Raw genomic sequence first — 18,483 nt, forward strand, 5'->3', positions numbered from 1 at the left:
TAGGATATTGTGATACAACAGACTGACACATATGCATCGAATGTGATATCTTGAACATATTTTAAATCACTGCTCCCAAAGGTAAACTGGACCTTTAATGTAAATCAGCCACAGTAAGAAACATAAAGAAGTTTATGTGCCATCAACTGTTTTCAAAGAACAACACTTTCCAAAATGTTCAGGTACTGTCAGAGAACTCTTAACTTTACAACCTATGAGTTGATTTGTAAATTAGACACACACACACACACACACAAAACAAAAACACACACACAAAAAAAAAACACCCTTTTATGTGCCTGCCCATTCGATACATACGTACAATGTATTCAAATGGTGTATAGGGCCCATTCTGGAATTTCAGTCATCATATTCCAAAACTCGATCAACATACAGGCTCTGAACACAATAAAAATTGACATTGTTCGTTCTTTTATCGCCTTAATGTTCATCAGCCACAGTAAGAAACAAAGCAGCTAATGTAACAACTTTTTTTATTCAGTTGTATCCCTGTTTATATCTTGCTTTAAAACAAAAGGGATGGTAAGTATCGGTTTAGGTGATGACTCAGCTTTTAACTTTTTGAAATAGCATACAGGTTCTCTTAAAGGCATTGAAAGTTTACTTAAGTGAAAATCGGTTTTGGAAAGGCTGAGATATCCAAAAAGAAAGTTAAACAAAGTGATCCTAATAAAAGTTGAAACCCAGATCTTCTATTTCAATAACATTGGTTTACTTTGTGGCTTCATACCTCAGCCATTTGAAGACCATGTTTCATAAGCTAAACTTTGAATTCCTTGTAGAATTGTATGCTCATAAAAATTTCATAAGTGGTTTCTTAGTACATTGTATTAGATCTTGCAAAAAGTTAAAAGCTAAAGTCATACCATCTGATATACTTTACAACTTGAAGGAAAAAAAAAAAACAACTGCTGTCTTGTGGTGCTTTGCTCCTCCAAGAGAATGGGATCAGGCATTCTGCACAGGATGTTGTTTGTAGATTCTCCGGAGATGTCGTCTTTGATCGACCACATGAAAACTCCATGCCTCTTTTTTCCCCATTAAGTCATCATCCAGGATGTCTTTTACCTGTCAAAAAAAAAAAAATATATATATACATAATCAACAAATACACATATTGAGTTCATTTTATCAAAATTTTTGAAAGTTTGGAATATTCCTATATACTGAGCGCAGATAAAAAGATTGTTCAAAAGGCATGTACATGTCACCTGCAATTGAAATATAGTTGAACATTTTGCTGCATAGTTATTCCGTAAACCAAGCAATAAAATACACAAACTACAAATACAGTAGACTCTTTAAAAAAAAAAAAAAAAAAAATCTATCAACCCACCTAGCAACCTTTCCTGGCCAAAGTTTCAAAAAAAGGATAGGTGTAATTCTTGGTATCGCCAATACCTAGGTGCCGTGCGGAGAGCAGTGTTTTAGATGCATTATGAGATAGCTTACGGGACAAACTTGACCTGGTTTTGACTGCACATGCACTCAGATCATGCTTTATCTTTATCCAGAGATATTTTTTGTTGAAGATTTCTTCGCTTTCCATCATGTGACCAGCACATTGAAGCCTTGCAGTAGTGAACCACGACTCTAGTGACCGCAAATCAGTAAAACTTAGAAACTTTCAACTCTTTTCAGCTGAACTTTAACCAAGAAAAAAAAGGGATGGCAATGGAAAAGCAGACGATTAACTCCCTTGAATCATTTGGGAACTGCGACCTCTACTTAGCGTGAGACAACCAGAAGTGAACAAGGGCACAAAAGAATCCCACAGTGTATCTGTGACAGAGCTCTTCAGCATGCACAGAAGTTTTTTTGCACACTGTCACTGGCGATACAGAGAATTGATTGCAACGTCATGAAAATATTAAAAAAATTCAAAAAGATATCTATGATAAAATCTTCATAACAAAAGAGAATATGCCATAGTGTAAAAAAATAAAATAAAAATGGAGGCCATGGCTTCTATCTTTGAGGGGTAACAATTAATGTTTGTTTTACACTGTAGAAAGCAATTCAATATCTCCAACAAACATCCTACACAAATTGCTCTGCAATCATTTATTCATGTATGCACTATAAATTTATGTGCTTTAAAAATGAACAAGAAATAGTCCTGTAAATAAAAGGAACCTTTTTTTGTCATGGTCTAAAAAAAAATATATATATTATATGCAACCTTAACATATTTAGGAGTGCCAATGTAGCAGCCTTTTTGGCCAAAAGAAAAAAAAAAGATTACATAATAAAACAAAAATATGCATTCACACCTTATCACTACAAAGCAGACAGGCTAGGCATGATGAAGGGATGCTCTGGGCACTCAGAAAATCTCCACCACAAGCTGTAGAACAGGGCCATGCAGCTTCTATAAATAAAATGATAATCGTATCAGAAGAAAACCCCAAATAAGCACAGATGTGGCTACATGACAATGGACCAAAATATCATGGAAGACAACAAAATGAAGACTAGTTATGTACCAGTTCTATGACATCTACAAATAAAATATTTACAATACATAATAGCATGGCATTAAAAATATGGAGGCCATGGCTTCTTTGAAAGGTATTACTGTTACTTGTAATGTCTGTTTTCCACTGTAGAAAGAGATTTCATTTCTCCTACACAATTTGCTTAGTGGTCATTAAATCATGTATGCAATACAAATTTACAATCTTCATTAAATATATACAAAATAGCTCTGTACATAAACATAACATCGGCATCGCAGAATTTCTGCGAAGTGAAGTTGCGGAACTTCGGTCATGTCATATATTTATTAGAGCAGAAAGATTTGGGGCTGATTTCATCACAGGGGTCGTTTTTAGGACACAACACAGGCAAGCAAAGGGCAAACATGGTGGATGGTGCAACAGCTGGAATGAGGCTCTGCACAGACAACTGTCCAGGCCACACAAGACAGGGTGTTATGAACAGATTGTACATTGAGTCAGGGTCGCTTAGCTCCAATGAGCCCTCCCGCAAAATCATAAAAATATGTATACACACCTCACCGTAACACTGGAAAGCAGACAGGCTGGGCACCGGCATGATGATCGAAGGGACGCTCTGGTCACTCACGACACAGATTGAATCACCACTATTGCACTAAAAGGTGCAGAACAGGCCAGCACAGCTTCTCACATAAGTTGCTAGTTGTCTAGTCTACATCAAAACATAGAAATAGAATCTAAATAAATAAATCACATCATGGAAATCATGAGAGAACTGCAATGAGTAGACTGAGCTCATGTGGCTGAAGGACAACATCAACAACGTTGGAAGTCGAGTTTGCACTTTGGTTTCTTACATTGTTAACCTGTTAGGCAGAAATAAATCAAGTCAAATCCCGATGTAAACCTAGTAAATTTTCTTTTCTAACTTGTTTGATCATGGGTGTCTACAAACACTAACGATATCGTGTGGTTACACTTGGGACTCGTGTCACTAGCGTAGCGCTAGCCTGGCTTTCTAAATTCTATATTAAAAGTAAAACGTTACAGTTAATAGATTCTACAGTATTTTTACACTCGTAGTTGTACAGTGCGTCAGCTCACGATGGACAGTGGGAGTTAAACTTGTATTCAGCCATTTAAAGTACCCTCTCTTGGCTTAGCTTTCGTTCATTGCTATTCTGTCACTGTCAGTTTGGTTTTATTTTGAGGAAAAATATTACGAAAAGATGAAAAGAAAGATTATTTGAAGCTGGAAGCAACGAAGAATTTACTGACAAAAAATAACACATGTGGGACTAGGCTCAGTTATCGTCCGTGTAAACTCGAAAACGAGTAGTGAAAGCTAGCATACAGAGAATCTCAAAAGAATTTCTAATAATGCCAGCAGGGCCATTAATCCTAAAACTACGGAAGATTCTACTCTAGAATGCAAAATTTACCTTTTGTCAGCGAGAGTCGTAATCACCTCCGTCATATTCAGATCAGAGCAGTCGATGGGTTGCACATACGCAATGCAGACATAACACGGGAAATTTCATGCGAACGATACGCAACCTCGGACAGAACGGCGCGAAACAACGAGATAAACAAGACATGGGAACAATCTGTCTGAGTTACGCGCGTTCAGAACACACGTAACGAAGACCGATTGGCGATTCTGTCCACCGTTCGTGCGTCCCACCAAGCGGAGCGTACCCACTGAACGCACGTAACATACTGGACAGAATTAGAAAAGGAAGCTGAAGCTAGATAACTAAATGTTCTGAAAAGACAGCTATGCTTGTGGCGCGAAACCGAAGGCAGATGTCTAACTTCAGGGTAGTGTCCGCGTTTCTGTGTTAAATCGAACGACACTGGAGTGTCTCAACTAGCAGTTACGTACGTTCGCGGCGTGGACAGAAAATTGAATTTGGTAACTTTGAATACGGATATTAAATATTTGATTTAATTTTCTGTTGAATTAGTGAAACCTAACTTGAAACTGTCGTCAGCAAAGTGTATTTAACACAAAATAACTACACTCTGACGCCTGGAAACCAAACGAAATTGAGGCCGAACGTACGTAACTGAAGTAGGACAGAACGCCGATCTTTTCGGTCCAGCTTGCTTTCCACTCTCTCAAAACTCTTGTAATCGTTCAGGGCGAACAAGAAAATGATTTCTCGGTGCGTTGGTGATAAATTTTGAATTATAATCCACCAGGATGCGTGTCTTCTAAGAAAATTTATTTTATACAAGTTGCAATTTATGTCAATTTTTATTTCAAATTTGCACATTATCAATAATATTAAATAAAAACAAACAAACCAGCACATCACAAAAAAATAACAACAGGACTCAACGAGGTTGAATATTTTATTTCACCTTACCACATGTATTCAAGAAATAAAGAAAAAAAGATGATTGAAACAAATATTTTCAAATGAAATTGCTCCATGTCTTGAGTGCATAAAACTACCCATTTACCGTGGAATTGCCCACCTCTACAGCAAAGAAGTACACTTCCTATCACGATACGTACATAGACCTATATGGAGGGCTGCGACGATGAACCTAGAATACAGTATGAAAATCATGGAGATTGGAAAGATCAATTATGGAAACATTTTAACTGTTCCATGCATCTCAATGGACAAAAATTGTTCCTAACTATTTTATAGTCTACTATCCAGATATAAAGAGATGTTAAAATTTTCAGAAAATTCAAATTTCAAAATATAGATTCTAAATTCAGAGTAAAATGTGTAACACACTGCAACTACATGTGTACATTGTAAATCTTCCAGAAGATGTTTCATGCATGCATATAAACATGCTAATCTTTCATTACAAAAATTGCAGTTTAATCATACGTCATATTTCAGAGTGGTACGAAGGCAGTAATACGTTTAAGCCAATCCTGAAATGCAAGAGCAAAATTGGTGACACATTGTAACCATTTCTATGTGAATTTATTCTTCAATACTGACCAAAAGGATACAGAGTGATCACAATTTACTGCTATTGCTATCAAATTACCCTACATGTTGTATCTTTCAGACCTTTATTGGCGAAATGGAGAAGTCACCTCAGCATAGCTATCAATTTTGCTGAAAATGAAGTGTGGTAACCTGTGAAGTCAACCCCTACACTCGCTAATGAAACAAATCAACTAGTATTTGTACGCATGAGACTCTCAAATCTACTTTCACAAACACAACTGCCATTAACTATCAAATGTCGTTGAAGGGTGCGGCAAACGGCTCAATGCATTGGTTTTCATCCGCTTATTTTCATGTTGAGAAATCAATCTTTTCCCCCCGAAAACTTTCTATGTCAACAGAATGACACGAAATAGCCGTCTCCTGGAGCTCATGCTTTTTGCATACATCCAGCACTTTGTCCTGGGGTTATGACATCACTGAAACCGAACCTCAAACTGCCGCAATCACGTCACAGTCTCTGCGACATAAATCCTCCATGCGGCTGGCTCTCCTCCACATCTCCCCGCGATCTGCGAGATTTTTCTTGGCCGTTTTGGCAACGAGATCTGACAAGCCTGAGAGCCTGGGAATTCTTCTCCTACGCAGCACCGTCACTCTTTTTCAAAAAAGCTCTGCTTTCCAGGCAGGACAAAGAAGACCCAACTTTCTTCATTGGCATGCACTTGGAACATATCAGCTTCGCCCTATAATGTACTTGTAATACTCCAAGGCTTGTGAGGATTCTTTTCATTACCTCTACAAAATGTGAACTTCCAAAATGAAGATCCCCAAGGTACTCAAGTAAAAGTCCTCACAAAGTTCTAAACTACGAAGTGTACACCCCTTTCACTTCAGAATGACTTGCATTTGATGATACTGGCATACAACTGTACCTGTACCTAAATGTCAAGTGTGATAAAAACAAAGTTGGATATCAACATAACCACATCACTGGATATCATATGAACATCTTCCACTCATAAATGTTGAAAATAGTAAGAATTGTCACATTTTCATAAATTCTTTCAACCCAGGTCTCCATTTTGTATGATTTCTGATACAAACTTGACAGTTTGACAGGAGGCAATGCCCCAAGAATTAGGGATAAATGTTTTCTTGTTTAAAAGTCAAAATGGATTGCACACTTTTTATTTTGCAAACTGTAAACCAAACAATACAGGTATCTTGTAGTAATTCACATGAGCAAAAAGTAGTACACAACATTGAGATGACATGATGATCTTTGCAAGAGTATCACAAAACATGCAGAAATTTTCCACATCACAAAATATTCCACATTTGTACGGTTGTGCCGTCTTTCAGTCATGGATTGTCGAATCTTTTAAAAGAAATGTTTAAAGTGGTGACAGCATGACCATTGGTATTTTTCTCCTAATCGTTCAACAGTATCAAATTCCGACATCGACTCCGGAGAACACAAACATTCATGACTCGTGCGGCAAAATCCAGCCTCCGAACTTTGCTCCATTAATCGCGCATGGCTGGCTCTCATTTCATTCTTCGCAGATTGATTTACGCCAGAAAGTTATGTCTCCCGGCACGCCGCGCTCATAAACTTCACCTGTCAAGAGTGTAGTCGCATCTGGTGCATCAATGGCTATGCGGTCTGTCTCTATGTTATGAGTTTTATTTCCTACATAGTTGCTCCTCAACGCCAACTACATTATTGTGGTCAAGTTATAAACGATGTAATATGTGCTGTGCTGACAGAAATCAATCTTGTCAATCGCAGGGTAATAGAAGTGTGTCAGAGTATGTATGACAAGGGGGTTCTCAGTGAATCTTTGTTGTTTTTGTAGCTGTTAACAGAATGATTGTATATTGAATGAAATTGTTAGCAATGCAAGAACCCGAGCATATCAGTTTCAATTATGGTATAGTATGATATCAATGGTGCTTACAATACATGTGCAAACTCCTAATATTAAATATTCAACATTACCCACAAGTACAGATTTTTCATTTTATAGGGCCTACACGCATCCCCCACCAACATTCTGACCTCATGTCTATACTTGAAAGGACAGTAGTGCTCAATTGTGGAGTAAATGATACAAAAATATGGATTTAATCTACTATGAGGGCTCGGCAGCGGAACAGATGAGCAGATATATCCGAGCAAGGATCTGACCTCGTTCGCCGGTGCTGTAATCATTTCCTGGCTGCCTGCAACCACAGCTGCTCGAAATTGAAACGCTCAATACCATTGCCGGACAGCTATATAAATATCTGCCGATCCCCTTCCCCTTAAAATGTGACTCTCTTCTTCTCTTACACCCACCCCCCTCCCCCACCCCCTTTTCTCTCCACCTAAGGATCTGAACAGTCTTTACAATTGTACGTGTTATTTATACAATGCCGGCACAAGATCTGAAGCTGACCTTTTCTTCTTGTCTTGTCCTCCTACAGTGTATCTACCACCCTCTTCATTTTGTGATAGCTTTTTTGTCTGTTTCTCTCAAATCCCTGCCTAAGAATATACTTTATAAATGCACACATCTCTCAATCTGCAAAAATTATATTTGCGTTTGTGTCATCACCTCTGATATTAAGACTACGACCTGGCATTATGCATTTTTTGAGGTCTAGGCCCATATATAGCCATCCAGTCAGGAAGGTGATACACATTTATGGGATAAGTGCTGCTACTTGAACCTGGTTTGATATCAAATTTCAAGGTAACCTACAATTTGCAATTGATTTTTTTTTTTTGAATTTCCGATGATTGATTTAGAATCAATTGTAAAATTCAGTCTCAAAAGTTCTGACTGATATCAATTCTAACCTTTTTTTAGATGGATTTAAAAAATTATTTGGGAGTGACTGAGGGACTTACAACTAGATAGAATCAATCACAACTCAACATACAACAGGGCCCTGGTATCACTCAATCAGCAACACATTTCTGCCCAGGCTACTGGGAAATTAAAAACAAAACACTTCATGACAACTCATCCCAGCCTCCGTGATAAATGATATTCTTTTCTTTTAATTTTTTCCATCTTGAACTATTTCAGCCATAAAAGTGCTAGGATTGTTTATTCAATGGAATATGTCTAACATTTTTGGGCGACATTCTATCCATCTAAATATGGAAGTTTTTCTTCCTATTTAAAGCTCTTTGGCAAGCACTGAGATTTTGTGCAATTCTATCTTATAAAGTTAAGTAAGTCACACTATGATAAATACAATTACTCCACAAGGTGCTTTGTGTCCATGTCTTAACCTGCTGAAATTGTATGGTTTGTGTGGCTAGCACTTGCTTCTTTGTAAATCACCCACTAACTATCAGACTAAAAAAAAAGAGGTTAATAAAATAATGGAAAAATAACATAAACAACGGCAATAAAGTTTAAAAGCATTTGACCTGAGGTGACCTACCATCTTGACCTCAAAGAAATTCTTGTATTCCCTGGGGGCTACAGATAGTCATCATGTCTGACACACTACAGTACTGCCTTTGTGGCTGCCCTTGTTGTTTTACATTCCATAGACTTTGTTCAGTGTTTAATAGACAGGCTCAATTATAATGGTATGGTTACAGGGAAAGCAAGGAAGCCTGGCATCCCACAGTTCCTATACATTACATTTTTATCTGCAATAGGTATAACATTGTACAAATCTATTATATGGGATAATCTTATACCTTGGTGCAACTATAACATTGAATGTGAATGATGAAAATATTTGTGGCTTAAGGACAGATGGTAATAAGTGGAGCTACACAATGCCACTCTCATTCTATTTTGCGACTACAAATATATGAGGACATTCTGAAATATTAGAGGGATGGTATAGTTTTGGTTGAGACCTAACTTCAGGTTTCTAGCATTTTTCGGTGAGATAATGAGAAACCTCTTATGAAATGTGAAAGAGGGTGTAATTCCAAGGGGAATTTAATGTTTATGTGATGAAAATTGGTTTTGAAATGGCTGAGATGTCCAAAACAGAGTAACTCTAATAAAAGGTGAGACCAACCTTTTATTACAATCACTTTGTTTTACTTTGTTTTTTGATGTCTCAGCCATTTCAATCTGATTTTCATCAAATAACTTTGAATTCCTTTTAGAATGGTATTCTACTTCATAAGTGGTTTCTTGATATTTAAAGCCCAATCCTCATGTCTACCAATACTATACCATCCCTTTAATAAAAAGGGAGACAGCTGAAGATGATAGGGTTTAGACTTCATACCAAAATAAGCATACAAGTGTGTGTAATGATCACAGTATAATCTCAGCACGATAATAGCTAATAGAACTATAATAATGGCTAATAGAACATCTTACTGTCTCTGTGTAATTATACCATTTCTGATGTAATCTTGTATTCATACTATTCTGTTTTATTTGGGCATTATATATGACTTTTTAAACACAACTGAATTATAAAAGAAGAGTAAGAACTGGTAACAAAGCGTCTAGGTAGCATTTTATATCTGCCATAATGTCATATCAATGAAATACTGGGTGCTGTTTGAACAAATGTGCTCTGAATTTGTTAACTATTTCATTTCCTGGAACTCATATTGCCATTTCGGAAATGAAATAGAATTGTTGATTTCTGAGCACTACAGTGCATGACCTTGCATGCACAAACCTTTCCCTATAAAAGAAAATAGCTGCCTTTGTATGCATAGTAATACAGCAATGCCAAGCCACAAAAACCATATCACTTTAAACCTACACTATACATAGCACAGTCAGCAGAGCATGAACTCAACAAATAAATCCCCCACAATTTCTGCATTAATAAATTAGAGGACAGAGAGGGGCTACATGGCTTTGCATGTCACATTCTAAATGCCCACTCTTTTTAGGAATTTCCTGCAAAACCGCATACCAAATCTTTCCATTAGTCCACGTACAATACCCGAAATCAGACACGGAATTGTTTCCCAAAGACCAGAGAGAAATATTGAGTAGGGTGGGGGTGGGGTGGCAGAGGAGGAGGAGGATATGTAACAAAGTCAAAGGTAAACAGAAAAACTCCATTTCAGATGCTGGTAAAACATTGATACTGATCTATGAGTACACAGCTCTAATTTTGAAAGGGTTTTACCATGTGCAGGAAGTACAAACTCACTAAGTACACAAATACAATTTTGTGCAGACAAATTAGATCACATACACACATCATGTATAAATGAATACTGTATACTGATATTCAGACGGCTCAAATCCCTCTGCAGACCAGTACTCGAGACAAGGATATTGATGTCATTTCAGTTTTCTTTCCACAAGGTTCATAAATCATGCATGTTTTACACCTGTCTTCGATTAATCACAGGCAACGGAGAACACTACACATGGGACTACACTGCACAGCACATCACTAGTGTTGCATAATTCTATGGGAACAGGGGAAGCCGTGAGCGCACAGTGGGCTGGATTTCATGTCCATCAGTGGGTTGCAAAGAGCATAATCAGGGAAAAGCTCCGGCGGGAGGAAAAAGCTCGAGCGGGAGAGACAGTATTTTTCGACACCACTTCACGAGAGCGTCTTCACTCCGCGAGGTGAGTCAGAGTGCTATGTATATCGACAGATCGAAAGAGAGACGGAGCGTGAACTCAATCCTGCGCAAGCTCCAGCATCACCGTGACAAGCAAGGGAAAACTGCATCTAGCAGGAGTATGTGTGAATTTAAGCAGTCACCTGCATGCAACCATTTTATTCTCCATAAAAAAAAAAAAAACACTACTAGCATCTGGCACCGCACTGTCATGTCATATCGGCTTCTGTTACAGAAAAATTCATTGTAGGTATTCGGCACGTGTATACAATTTCCAAACTTAATTGCACACAAAGAAAGTTTGAACAGAAGATCTGGAAGGGCAATTTCACACACTTGTAAAACAGCTCTAATGTCATTTGATCATTGGGAAAAGCAATCTTTTTCCACAGAAATGTTATCCTGCGATGCTAATTACTGTCAATTGAAAGGCTGCGTGGGATTTTGAACCCACTTCAGAGATCATAATCCCAACTCATCCATGCCATTACGGCACAAATCCTATTCAAGCAATAAGCATGACATTTCTAAAGGCACCAAAAGCTTCACATCAATTCTAATGGAGCTCTGTCAGATCACGAGCGAGTGAATAAGTTCAGCTGGGGCTATTAAAGGTCACATCAGAGAGATGCCTTGATGAGATATCTGAATATTTGAACAAGTGAAGGAAAAGCTTCTTCTTTCTTTTCAAAAATTGTGTCAACTTTGAAAGCATGGGCCTGATTCATCAAAGTACAAAACATAAAAACAATACATACATGTATGTAAAAATGTTATGTGCAAAGATTCAACATAAATTTCTATTCTCATTTGATGTGATATGTTTAAGAAATGTTGGCAAATAATTGGCTGGAGGCCCACTGTTTGAAAAAACAAACAAACCCCAAAACACCCTTTTGCTACAATTGTATAATGACAGTTCTCTTTTTTGTGTGTGATGACAAAATCAATGATTACTTGGTTACAACATACAGTGCACATGAAGCATCATGTAGGATTATTGTATGCTATCAAATCATTCAATTAGGGACTCACAGGTCAGCCTTTGGAGCTGCAACTTGCACAATTCAGGTCTAATACAGTAAATTACAGTCATTTGGAAAAAGCACTCATAGATGTACAGATATAAATATAAAAATAGATGAATACAATGTAGATAAAGATACAAATATGTGTATGATATCACCTATCTAATAACTATACCATCTCTATCCTTCTCTAGTTCATTCTCTTCTTGCCACCCCCATCTTACCTACATTTGTAGTTATCGACCTCTGTCCCATATTTTTTCTCTCGATAGGATTGTGTTTGTGTGTGTGTGTGTGTGGGGGGTTGCCATGCCAAGTGCCACGGAAAATCACATGAATGTTTGCATTTAGGAAAATGGGGAAAACAAAACCACAAGGCCTCAGTGAAACTGTTTTGAATCAAAATATTTTCATCGCTCAGTTCATGTTTGGTACCATTGCATTGTTTCTATGACCTGGAATCATTGGCAAGGTGTGTTAAGAAAAAAAGAGAAGATGATAAAAACAAAAAAACTGTGTATACAACATCAGGGCATTCAGACGCAAAAAAAAAAAAAAAAAAAAATCATACTAGAACGGTATAGCTATACCAAAACGGTATAGCTATACGATGAATTTATACGTCTGACACTGACTAACGAAATGACGTATAGCAAAACGACGATAAGAGCATCGTTTTGAACTAGAACTCGATAACGAATCAGCATTCTGTGTGCGTCTGAACGTATGGCGACCATAGAACGGTATAACTGGGCAGAGCTTAATGGGAGCGCGCACGAAAGGTGACCCCACAGTTGTCCCTCATGACTATAACAGCATGCGCAGCGAGAAACTGCACATCTATACGATGTTTTTCCGGAATGGTCAAAATTAGCGTCCGAACAGTCTGTCGGCTATATGATGATTTTTTATACTTCGTTTCTTTATTGAGTTTTGGTATAAACTGCCTTGCATCTGAACAGGGGGCAAGAAACTGTGTATACAACAGAGCATGTTTTAGGTAATGTTTGGAGTGATAATATTGACATTGCAGCTGCACAAGAGGAGTATACCACTCTTTCATTGCATTATATCCTTTTACATGTACTCTAGCTGCCCATAAAACTGATAAAGGATGGTATCCTAAGGTAGGTACATCTGTAACACATTGGAGGTTATGTTGTCTCAGCCTGCTCCCAGGGATTACCAATGGGGCATGAAGTACACCCCCTGACCCACAAAAGCCTGATATTCCATCATTATGATGCAGTTTCTCATTTCGTGAAATCAGATGGTGAAAATAAAAGATAAATGATTTTTTTTTTTTTGGAGCAATTTAGAATCACCATGTCTAATCTTTTAAGGACTACAAACTGGTTAATTATCTAGAAATGTATAAAGCACTCAGAAATCATTAAAAAAAAAAAAAAAATCAAGTTTCTATCAAGGGGTGGGGTTAGCAACCTTACCCCATCCACAGTCCCCCCCCCCTTCCATTACACCCTCTACAAGTTTATGGTTGACGAGACAAGTTTTAGCTATAAAAGCAAAAGCACTACAGGAGCTGTATTCACACACAGGAGTTGTTGGTTTTTGCATCGCGATGCCAAAAATCACTTTTATTTGCCAACATTCACACACAGCAAAAGTAATAATTACTTGGTGGCAAATGAAGTACTTACAATGTCTACATTGCACATGTGCTTATGATAACCAGACTGTGACCCCAGGCACCTGAATGTTCGGATCTGTTTGTGGCGAGTTGCATTACGGGGTAAAAAACTGAAAAATTAGATGGCATCTTCACATGCCATTCACATATGCTGCACAGGAAAATTATCGCAAGGGTTTCCGCAAAAGTGATGCTGGACTGAGTTTTGCATTGCAACATTTATCATGAGAAAAAACAATTTTTGTACATGCACAAGGATTAAAAATTTTTGCATCGCATCATGAAAATAAATCTAGAAAAAACATTAATTCGGGGGACTGTGAACAGGCCTAAATTGTTCTGTTGGACGAGCGGAGCTTGCAGGGGGAAAAAAAGTTTACCTTGACTGTCTTCTTGATTCGTTGTGATGGACCCGGGTACTCTGCTGAGTAGAGGTCTGTGAGGAACAGGGAGTTAATGAGTGTGCTTTTACCGAGTCCTGATTCACCTGGATAGAGAGAACAAATTACAGAAGAAGGACGTTTAATCAGGATACATCATTCACACTGATAGTCATTCAGGTATGCTTGTTATTGTATATCTCACTCATTGTAAGACAATCAACCATGTATGATGCTATGCAAATGAATAAAAAATAGAGTATTATTGGCAGTTTGCTGGCCATCAAATACAGTCTGTACCAATACAGCACTGTAAGTAGAGCTTTTGGTAATTTTACTGCATCATCACTGTAATGTTGTCCACTACACCCCTGATGTACCAACTCATCTGAGCGCCTGGTACCCTATTCTGCAACATGGTGTACTTGAAGGCCAAATTCATTGGTTTTCAATGAGATTCTTTCAACACTTTGTTGCACTGCAATTACGATTATAATCCACGCCTTCCACAATACCTGGTATTTTGAAGTCTTGCCAAATGTCACCTTAACTATTATGGTCTAATGAAGCAAGGCAAGACCTTTATGATCATATGAGACTAGAATGCAAGACTCACCTTCATGAGTAATGCCTGTAGTTCAAGATTTCGCCCACCCCACGGATTAAACATCTCTCTTTCCTTCTATTTTTAGAAAGACTTAACCCCCTGACCCCAGTTATGGTAAGTATAGAAGGGACCCTCTGTTCCTGGGATCACAAAGGGAAAACGCTGGCACAAGAGCAGGACTGCACTCCCAGCCCTCTAGCCATGTTTGGCTGTGACTGACTCACATCTTGTGGAGGGAGGTATGACGAGGTCCGTGCAGGAAGTTCGGGAACACAATACGAGGACAATTGCCTGATTCTCAGTGTGCCTCTGACCCTCATGAGCTGTGAGGGGGGGAATCCCCTCTTTAACCCTTCAGTCCCTTAGCAACATACCTGATGCTGCACCTCTCAAATACCCCTTTTATACTGGGCACGACTTCTAGCTCGCTTTTGAAGCGAGCTAACTTTAGCTCGGGCCAAGTCGTTTTATACTGCCATTCTCGACCACCCAAGGTTACGTGCGAGACCAGACCTATCCCCCCCCCCCAGCCCATTAGCCTGCTGTCCTTCCAACGAGCGCGCAAATTCAGTTACAGTTTTCATGCTTACTTACGAGTACGAATTCAGTTCCGTTGTTATACGGTACGTTACTCGCGAAATTCAACCAGTCATTGGCATATATATATATAGTGTAAACGTACTGAGCTGGTCTATTTTCTTTTTTTTCTTACGACTTAATCATGTCGTTTGATAGTTCAAAGAGTCCATTGCACTGAGAGTTTTACCGAACAGCGAACACACCAATGCGCTGCGTAATACACAGCGCGCCGGTGGCAACAGTACAGCAATAAACATACATATTGGCAACCTGGAAGCACCGTACACGCTGTCCAGTCACGGGTCAGTGAATTTAGCCGTGGCTAAACTCGCGAACCTTTTATACTGAAGTTAGCTCGCTTCTGAAGCTGACCTCATCCACCCCCCTAGAGGGGACTAACTTTACCTCGGACTAACTATTTTTCGACCTTTTATACTGAGAGTTAGCTCGCTTCAGGTCCGCACCTGAAGCGAGCTAACGCCCAATTTGTAAAAGGGGTAAAAGCGTAGTGAAGTACCTTCGGCTGACCCCATGTGCATCCTGGGCCCCCGTTTCATAAAACTTTTATGAGTGAAAGTCGTCATAGTTGTTATAAGCTACTGAAATCCTTGCATCTGATTGGCTAAGAGCAAATTTGTCACAGAAATGAGGCAGTTGTCACTGATAACAAGTTTTATGAAACGGGCCCCTGGACGTCGTGTACAAATGCACATTTTTCTTTGCCTGGTTATATATCATCTCTATATCGTCCTGTTGTTTAACTTAATTTCTGTAAATTACAGTAATGATAATAAATGTAGCACTTGAAATCCATCACTGATGTAGTGAATTATTCTGAGGTAAGAGTGAATTAAATAGTTGCACATATTTAAGTGGAGAGAACAAGGGAGAGATAGAAATGAATATCCAATAAATATAAAGCAAAACAAGATCAATGCAAACATAATTATTTCACATACCCCATATACATTTTGTACTAGTAGATTAGAAGTGTTCAATTTAGTGCTAATTGCAGTGAGGACAGGTTGTTGTCTCGAGAAACCTCCAGGCAATAGAGGGTCAAAGGTCAAGTTCACCTTTCTTTACATATGGATTGAGAGAATGCAGCAATAATAGTAGAACACATCAGTGAAAGTTTGGGGGAAATCGGACAATCCGTTCAAAAGTTATGAATTTTTAAAGTATCTGATTTTCCTCACACTTTCACTGATGGGGTCTAGTGATATTGCACTGCATTCACTCAATCCACATGTCTATGAAGGTGGACTTGTCCTTTAAAGCTCACATTGGATGAGAGACTACAGTAATGTGAATGACATTGGTTTGCACATATGGCACTGTGCAGGGCCCCTTTGTCTGCTACCAGACGATCAACCTCATATGAGAGGTGACTTTTCCTTCCTTCCTTCCTTCTGCCTTCCTTCTTATTTCCTTCTAGCCATCTTCCCTTGTGCCAAGGAATAACAAGTGAATTGAGCATGGCTGCCAACTACAACAGCCCTTGGACTCCTGTTTTTGTTCTTACCTCATTTTTCCTCTATTTTTATTCAAACGGGACTACCCATGCAAGACATTGTTCTAGATTCACAGAGCAGTAAACTTTTCTTTAGAAAAAACAAAGTTTGGTGTCATTCAGGTGTGTCTTTGGGTGTTTTTATCAACTCACTTCTGGCACAGAATTAGGGTTTCCAAATAATTTTAGGGGAGTTTTGGGCAATTGATAAATGCAAAGCTGATGGTATGGGGTTACAGACGTGTATGTGAAAATATACAAATAAGTGCAATTGCAAACACGTTTAAGGCAGAAATGCATTTCTGTAGAGTCAATAAAAATGCAATGTCAATTCGAAACGTGGTTATAGCTCGAACCCACCCCAACTACAATGTACACATCTGAACTCTCTTTGGGTCAAACTGTGCTGATGGAGCTGTGCTGTGATAAGGCCTTCCAACTGACTCACCATAGAGTTGATAAACCAAAAACTTGAGAGACAAGGCATTTGCAAAGGCGTTTTGATAATGGGTACTGAAAAGTGTTTCAAACATGGGAACTTGATAAAGGCAGCAAAAGTCAGTTCAAGATTGCCCATCACCCTCCCCCCCCCCCCCAAGAAAAAAAGGAAAGAAAATACATATTCTAGCCACTCAAACTTTATCTCCTTGACATACAGTCCTTCAAGATGTATCTTCAATAGTGGTTCTAGGTTATGTAAACTCTGCATCAACTCGTATGATGGTACAGAGGATTTGACGGCTGAAGCTGGCAAAGAGTCAAAAGTGCTGGTGTTTTGGTGTCAATGACATCATTAGAAATAATGCTTTTTGTATCCAAAAAAGCTTCCTGATTGCAGATAACTTGACAAATTTGGGATGAAAAAAAAAATGTATTGGCAAAGAAAATAGGATGCTATCTTTAAGGTCACATGAAAAGTATGCTATTTTCTGATTAATCACGTTTTCCTGGATGAAAAAAAAAAAAAAAGAGGGGAAATATAGTACGTCATTTTTGCAGAGTTAGAGCTGATTGAGCTCTTCCCTTTCTTCTTTGAAACGGAAAAAAAGTTACAAAAATACACAAAAGATGAAAAGAATGTTGACAACGGACAACTTAACATAGTCTGGTTATTACATCATGGGATGTCACCTTTCCATGCTTACCCTGTCAACTCTAATATTAACATACCCAACCAGACTGAATGAAGACTACCTCTAAACACTGATGTCTCTTTACAATGCAGGCATGAACAGACGCAGTTGAATAGGATGGTGGCAAACAAAGGGAAAGGTAACATGAAAGGGAAAGATATTGTTGGAAAAAACAAACAAACAAAATACAAACACACAAACAAATGAACAAACAGGGAAAACTCTAAACTGCCCCAACAGTGCAAATGACAATGTGAGCTAGATTGAGCAGCATGGAATGTCGACACTGTTGGGTGTGGGTGAATTATCTTGTATGACATTTTACAGGAAATTAAATAGGAAATTATGCGTATCAGAAGCCATAACATGAAGGATGGATTCTTTGCTTAGTGTGTGTGTGTGTGCAGTATAATATGAATTTGATCGAGGTGATCAAGTTGATGATCATTATGTACTCAACACAAGGATGCAGGTCTTACATGTACTTCTGTTTTTTTTTGTTGTTGTTTTTTTGCATGAATCTGTATAACTTCTTTCTTTGCATTAATATTAAGAAATTCATGTGATCAAGCTGCATCATTATACAAAAGTGCAATATTAGCTGCTTCATTTT

The 18,483-nt window shown here is 38.3% G+C and overlaps 1 protein-coding gene and 1 long non-coding RNA gene across 4 annotated transcripts in view; both read right to left on the reverse strand.

Annotated features, from left to right (window-relative positions):
• Positions 1 to 18,483, reverse strand: part of LOC140232566 (septin-7-like) — a 126,214-nt gene that overhangs the window by 59,259 nt on the left and 48,472 nt on the right. For all 3 annotated transcript variants that reach the window (XM_072312660.1, XM_072312659.1, XM_072312658.1), the window contains exon 3: positions 14,039 to 14,145. In XM_072312660.1, coding sequence (XP_072168761.1) covers positions 14,039 to 14,145 — 107 coding nt within the window. The remainder of the gene's footprint in view (positions 1 to 14,038; positions 14,146 to 18,483) is intronic.
• Positions 887 to 3,143, reverse strand: LOC140232526 (uncharacterized). Its single transcript, XR_011901489.1, has 3 exons — positions 3,037 to 3,143; positions 2,295 to 2,392; positions 887 to 1,089 (listed from the first exon to the last, which is right to left on the reverse strand). It is a non-coding gene; the product is annotated as an uncharacterized lncRNA (long non-coding RNA).

Source organism: Diadema setosum, chromosome 9 (assembly GCF_964275005.1).
Source record: "Diadema setosum chromosome 9, eeDiaSeto1, whole genome shotgun sequence".
Taxonomy (NCBI): Eukaryota; Metazoa; Echinodermata; class Echinoidea; order Diadematoida; family Diadematidae; genus Diadema; species Diadema setosum.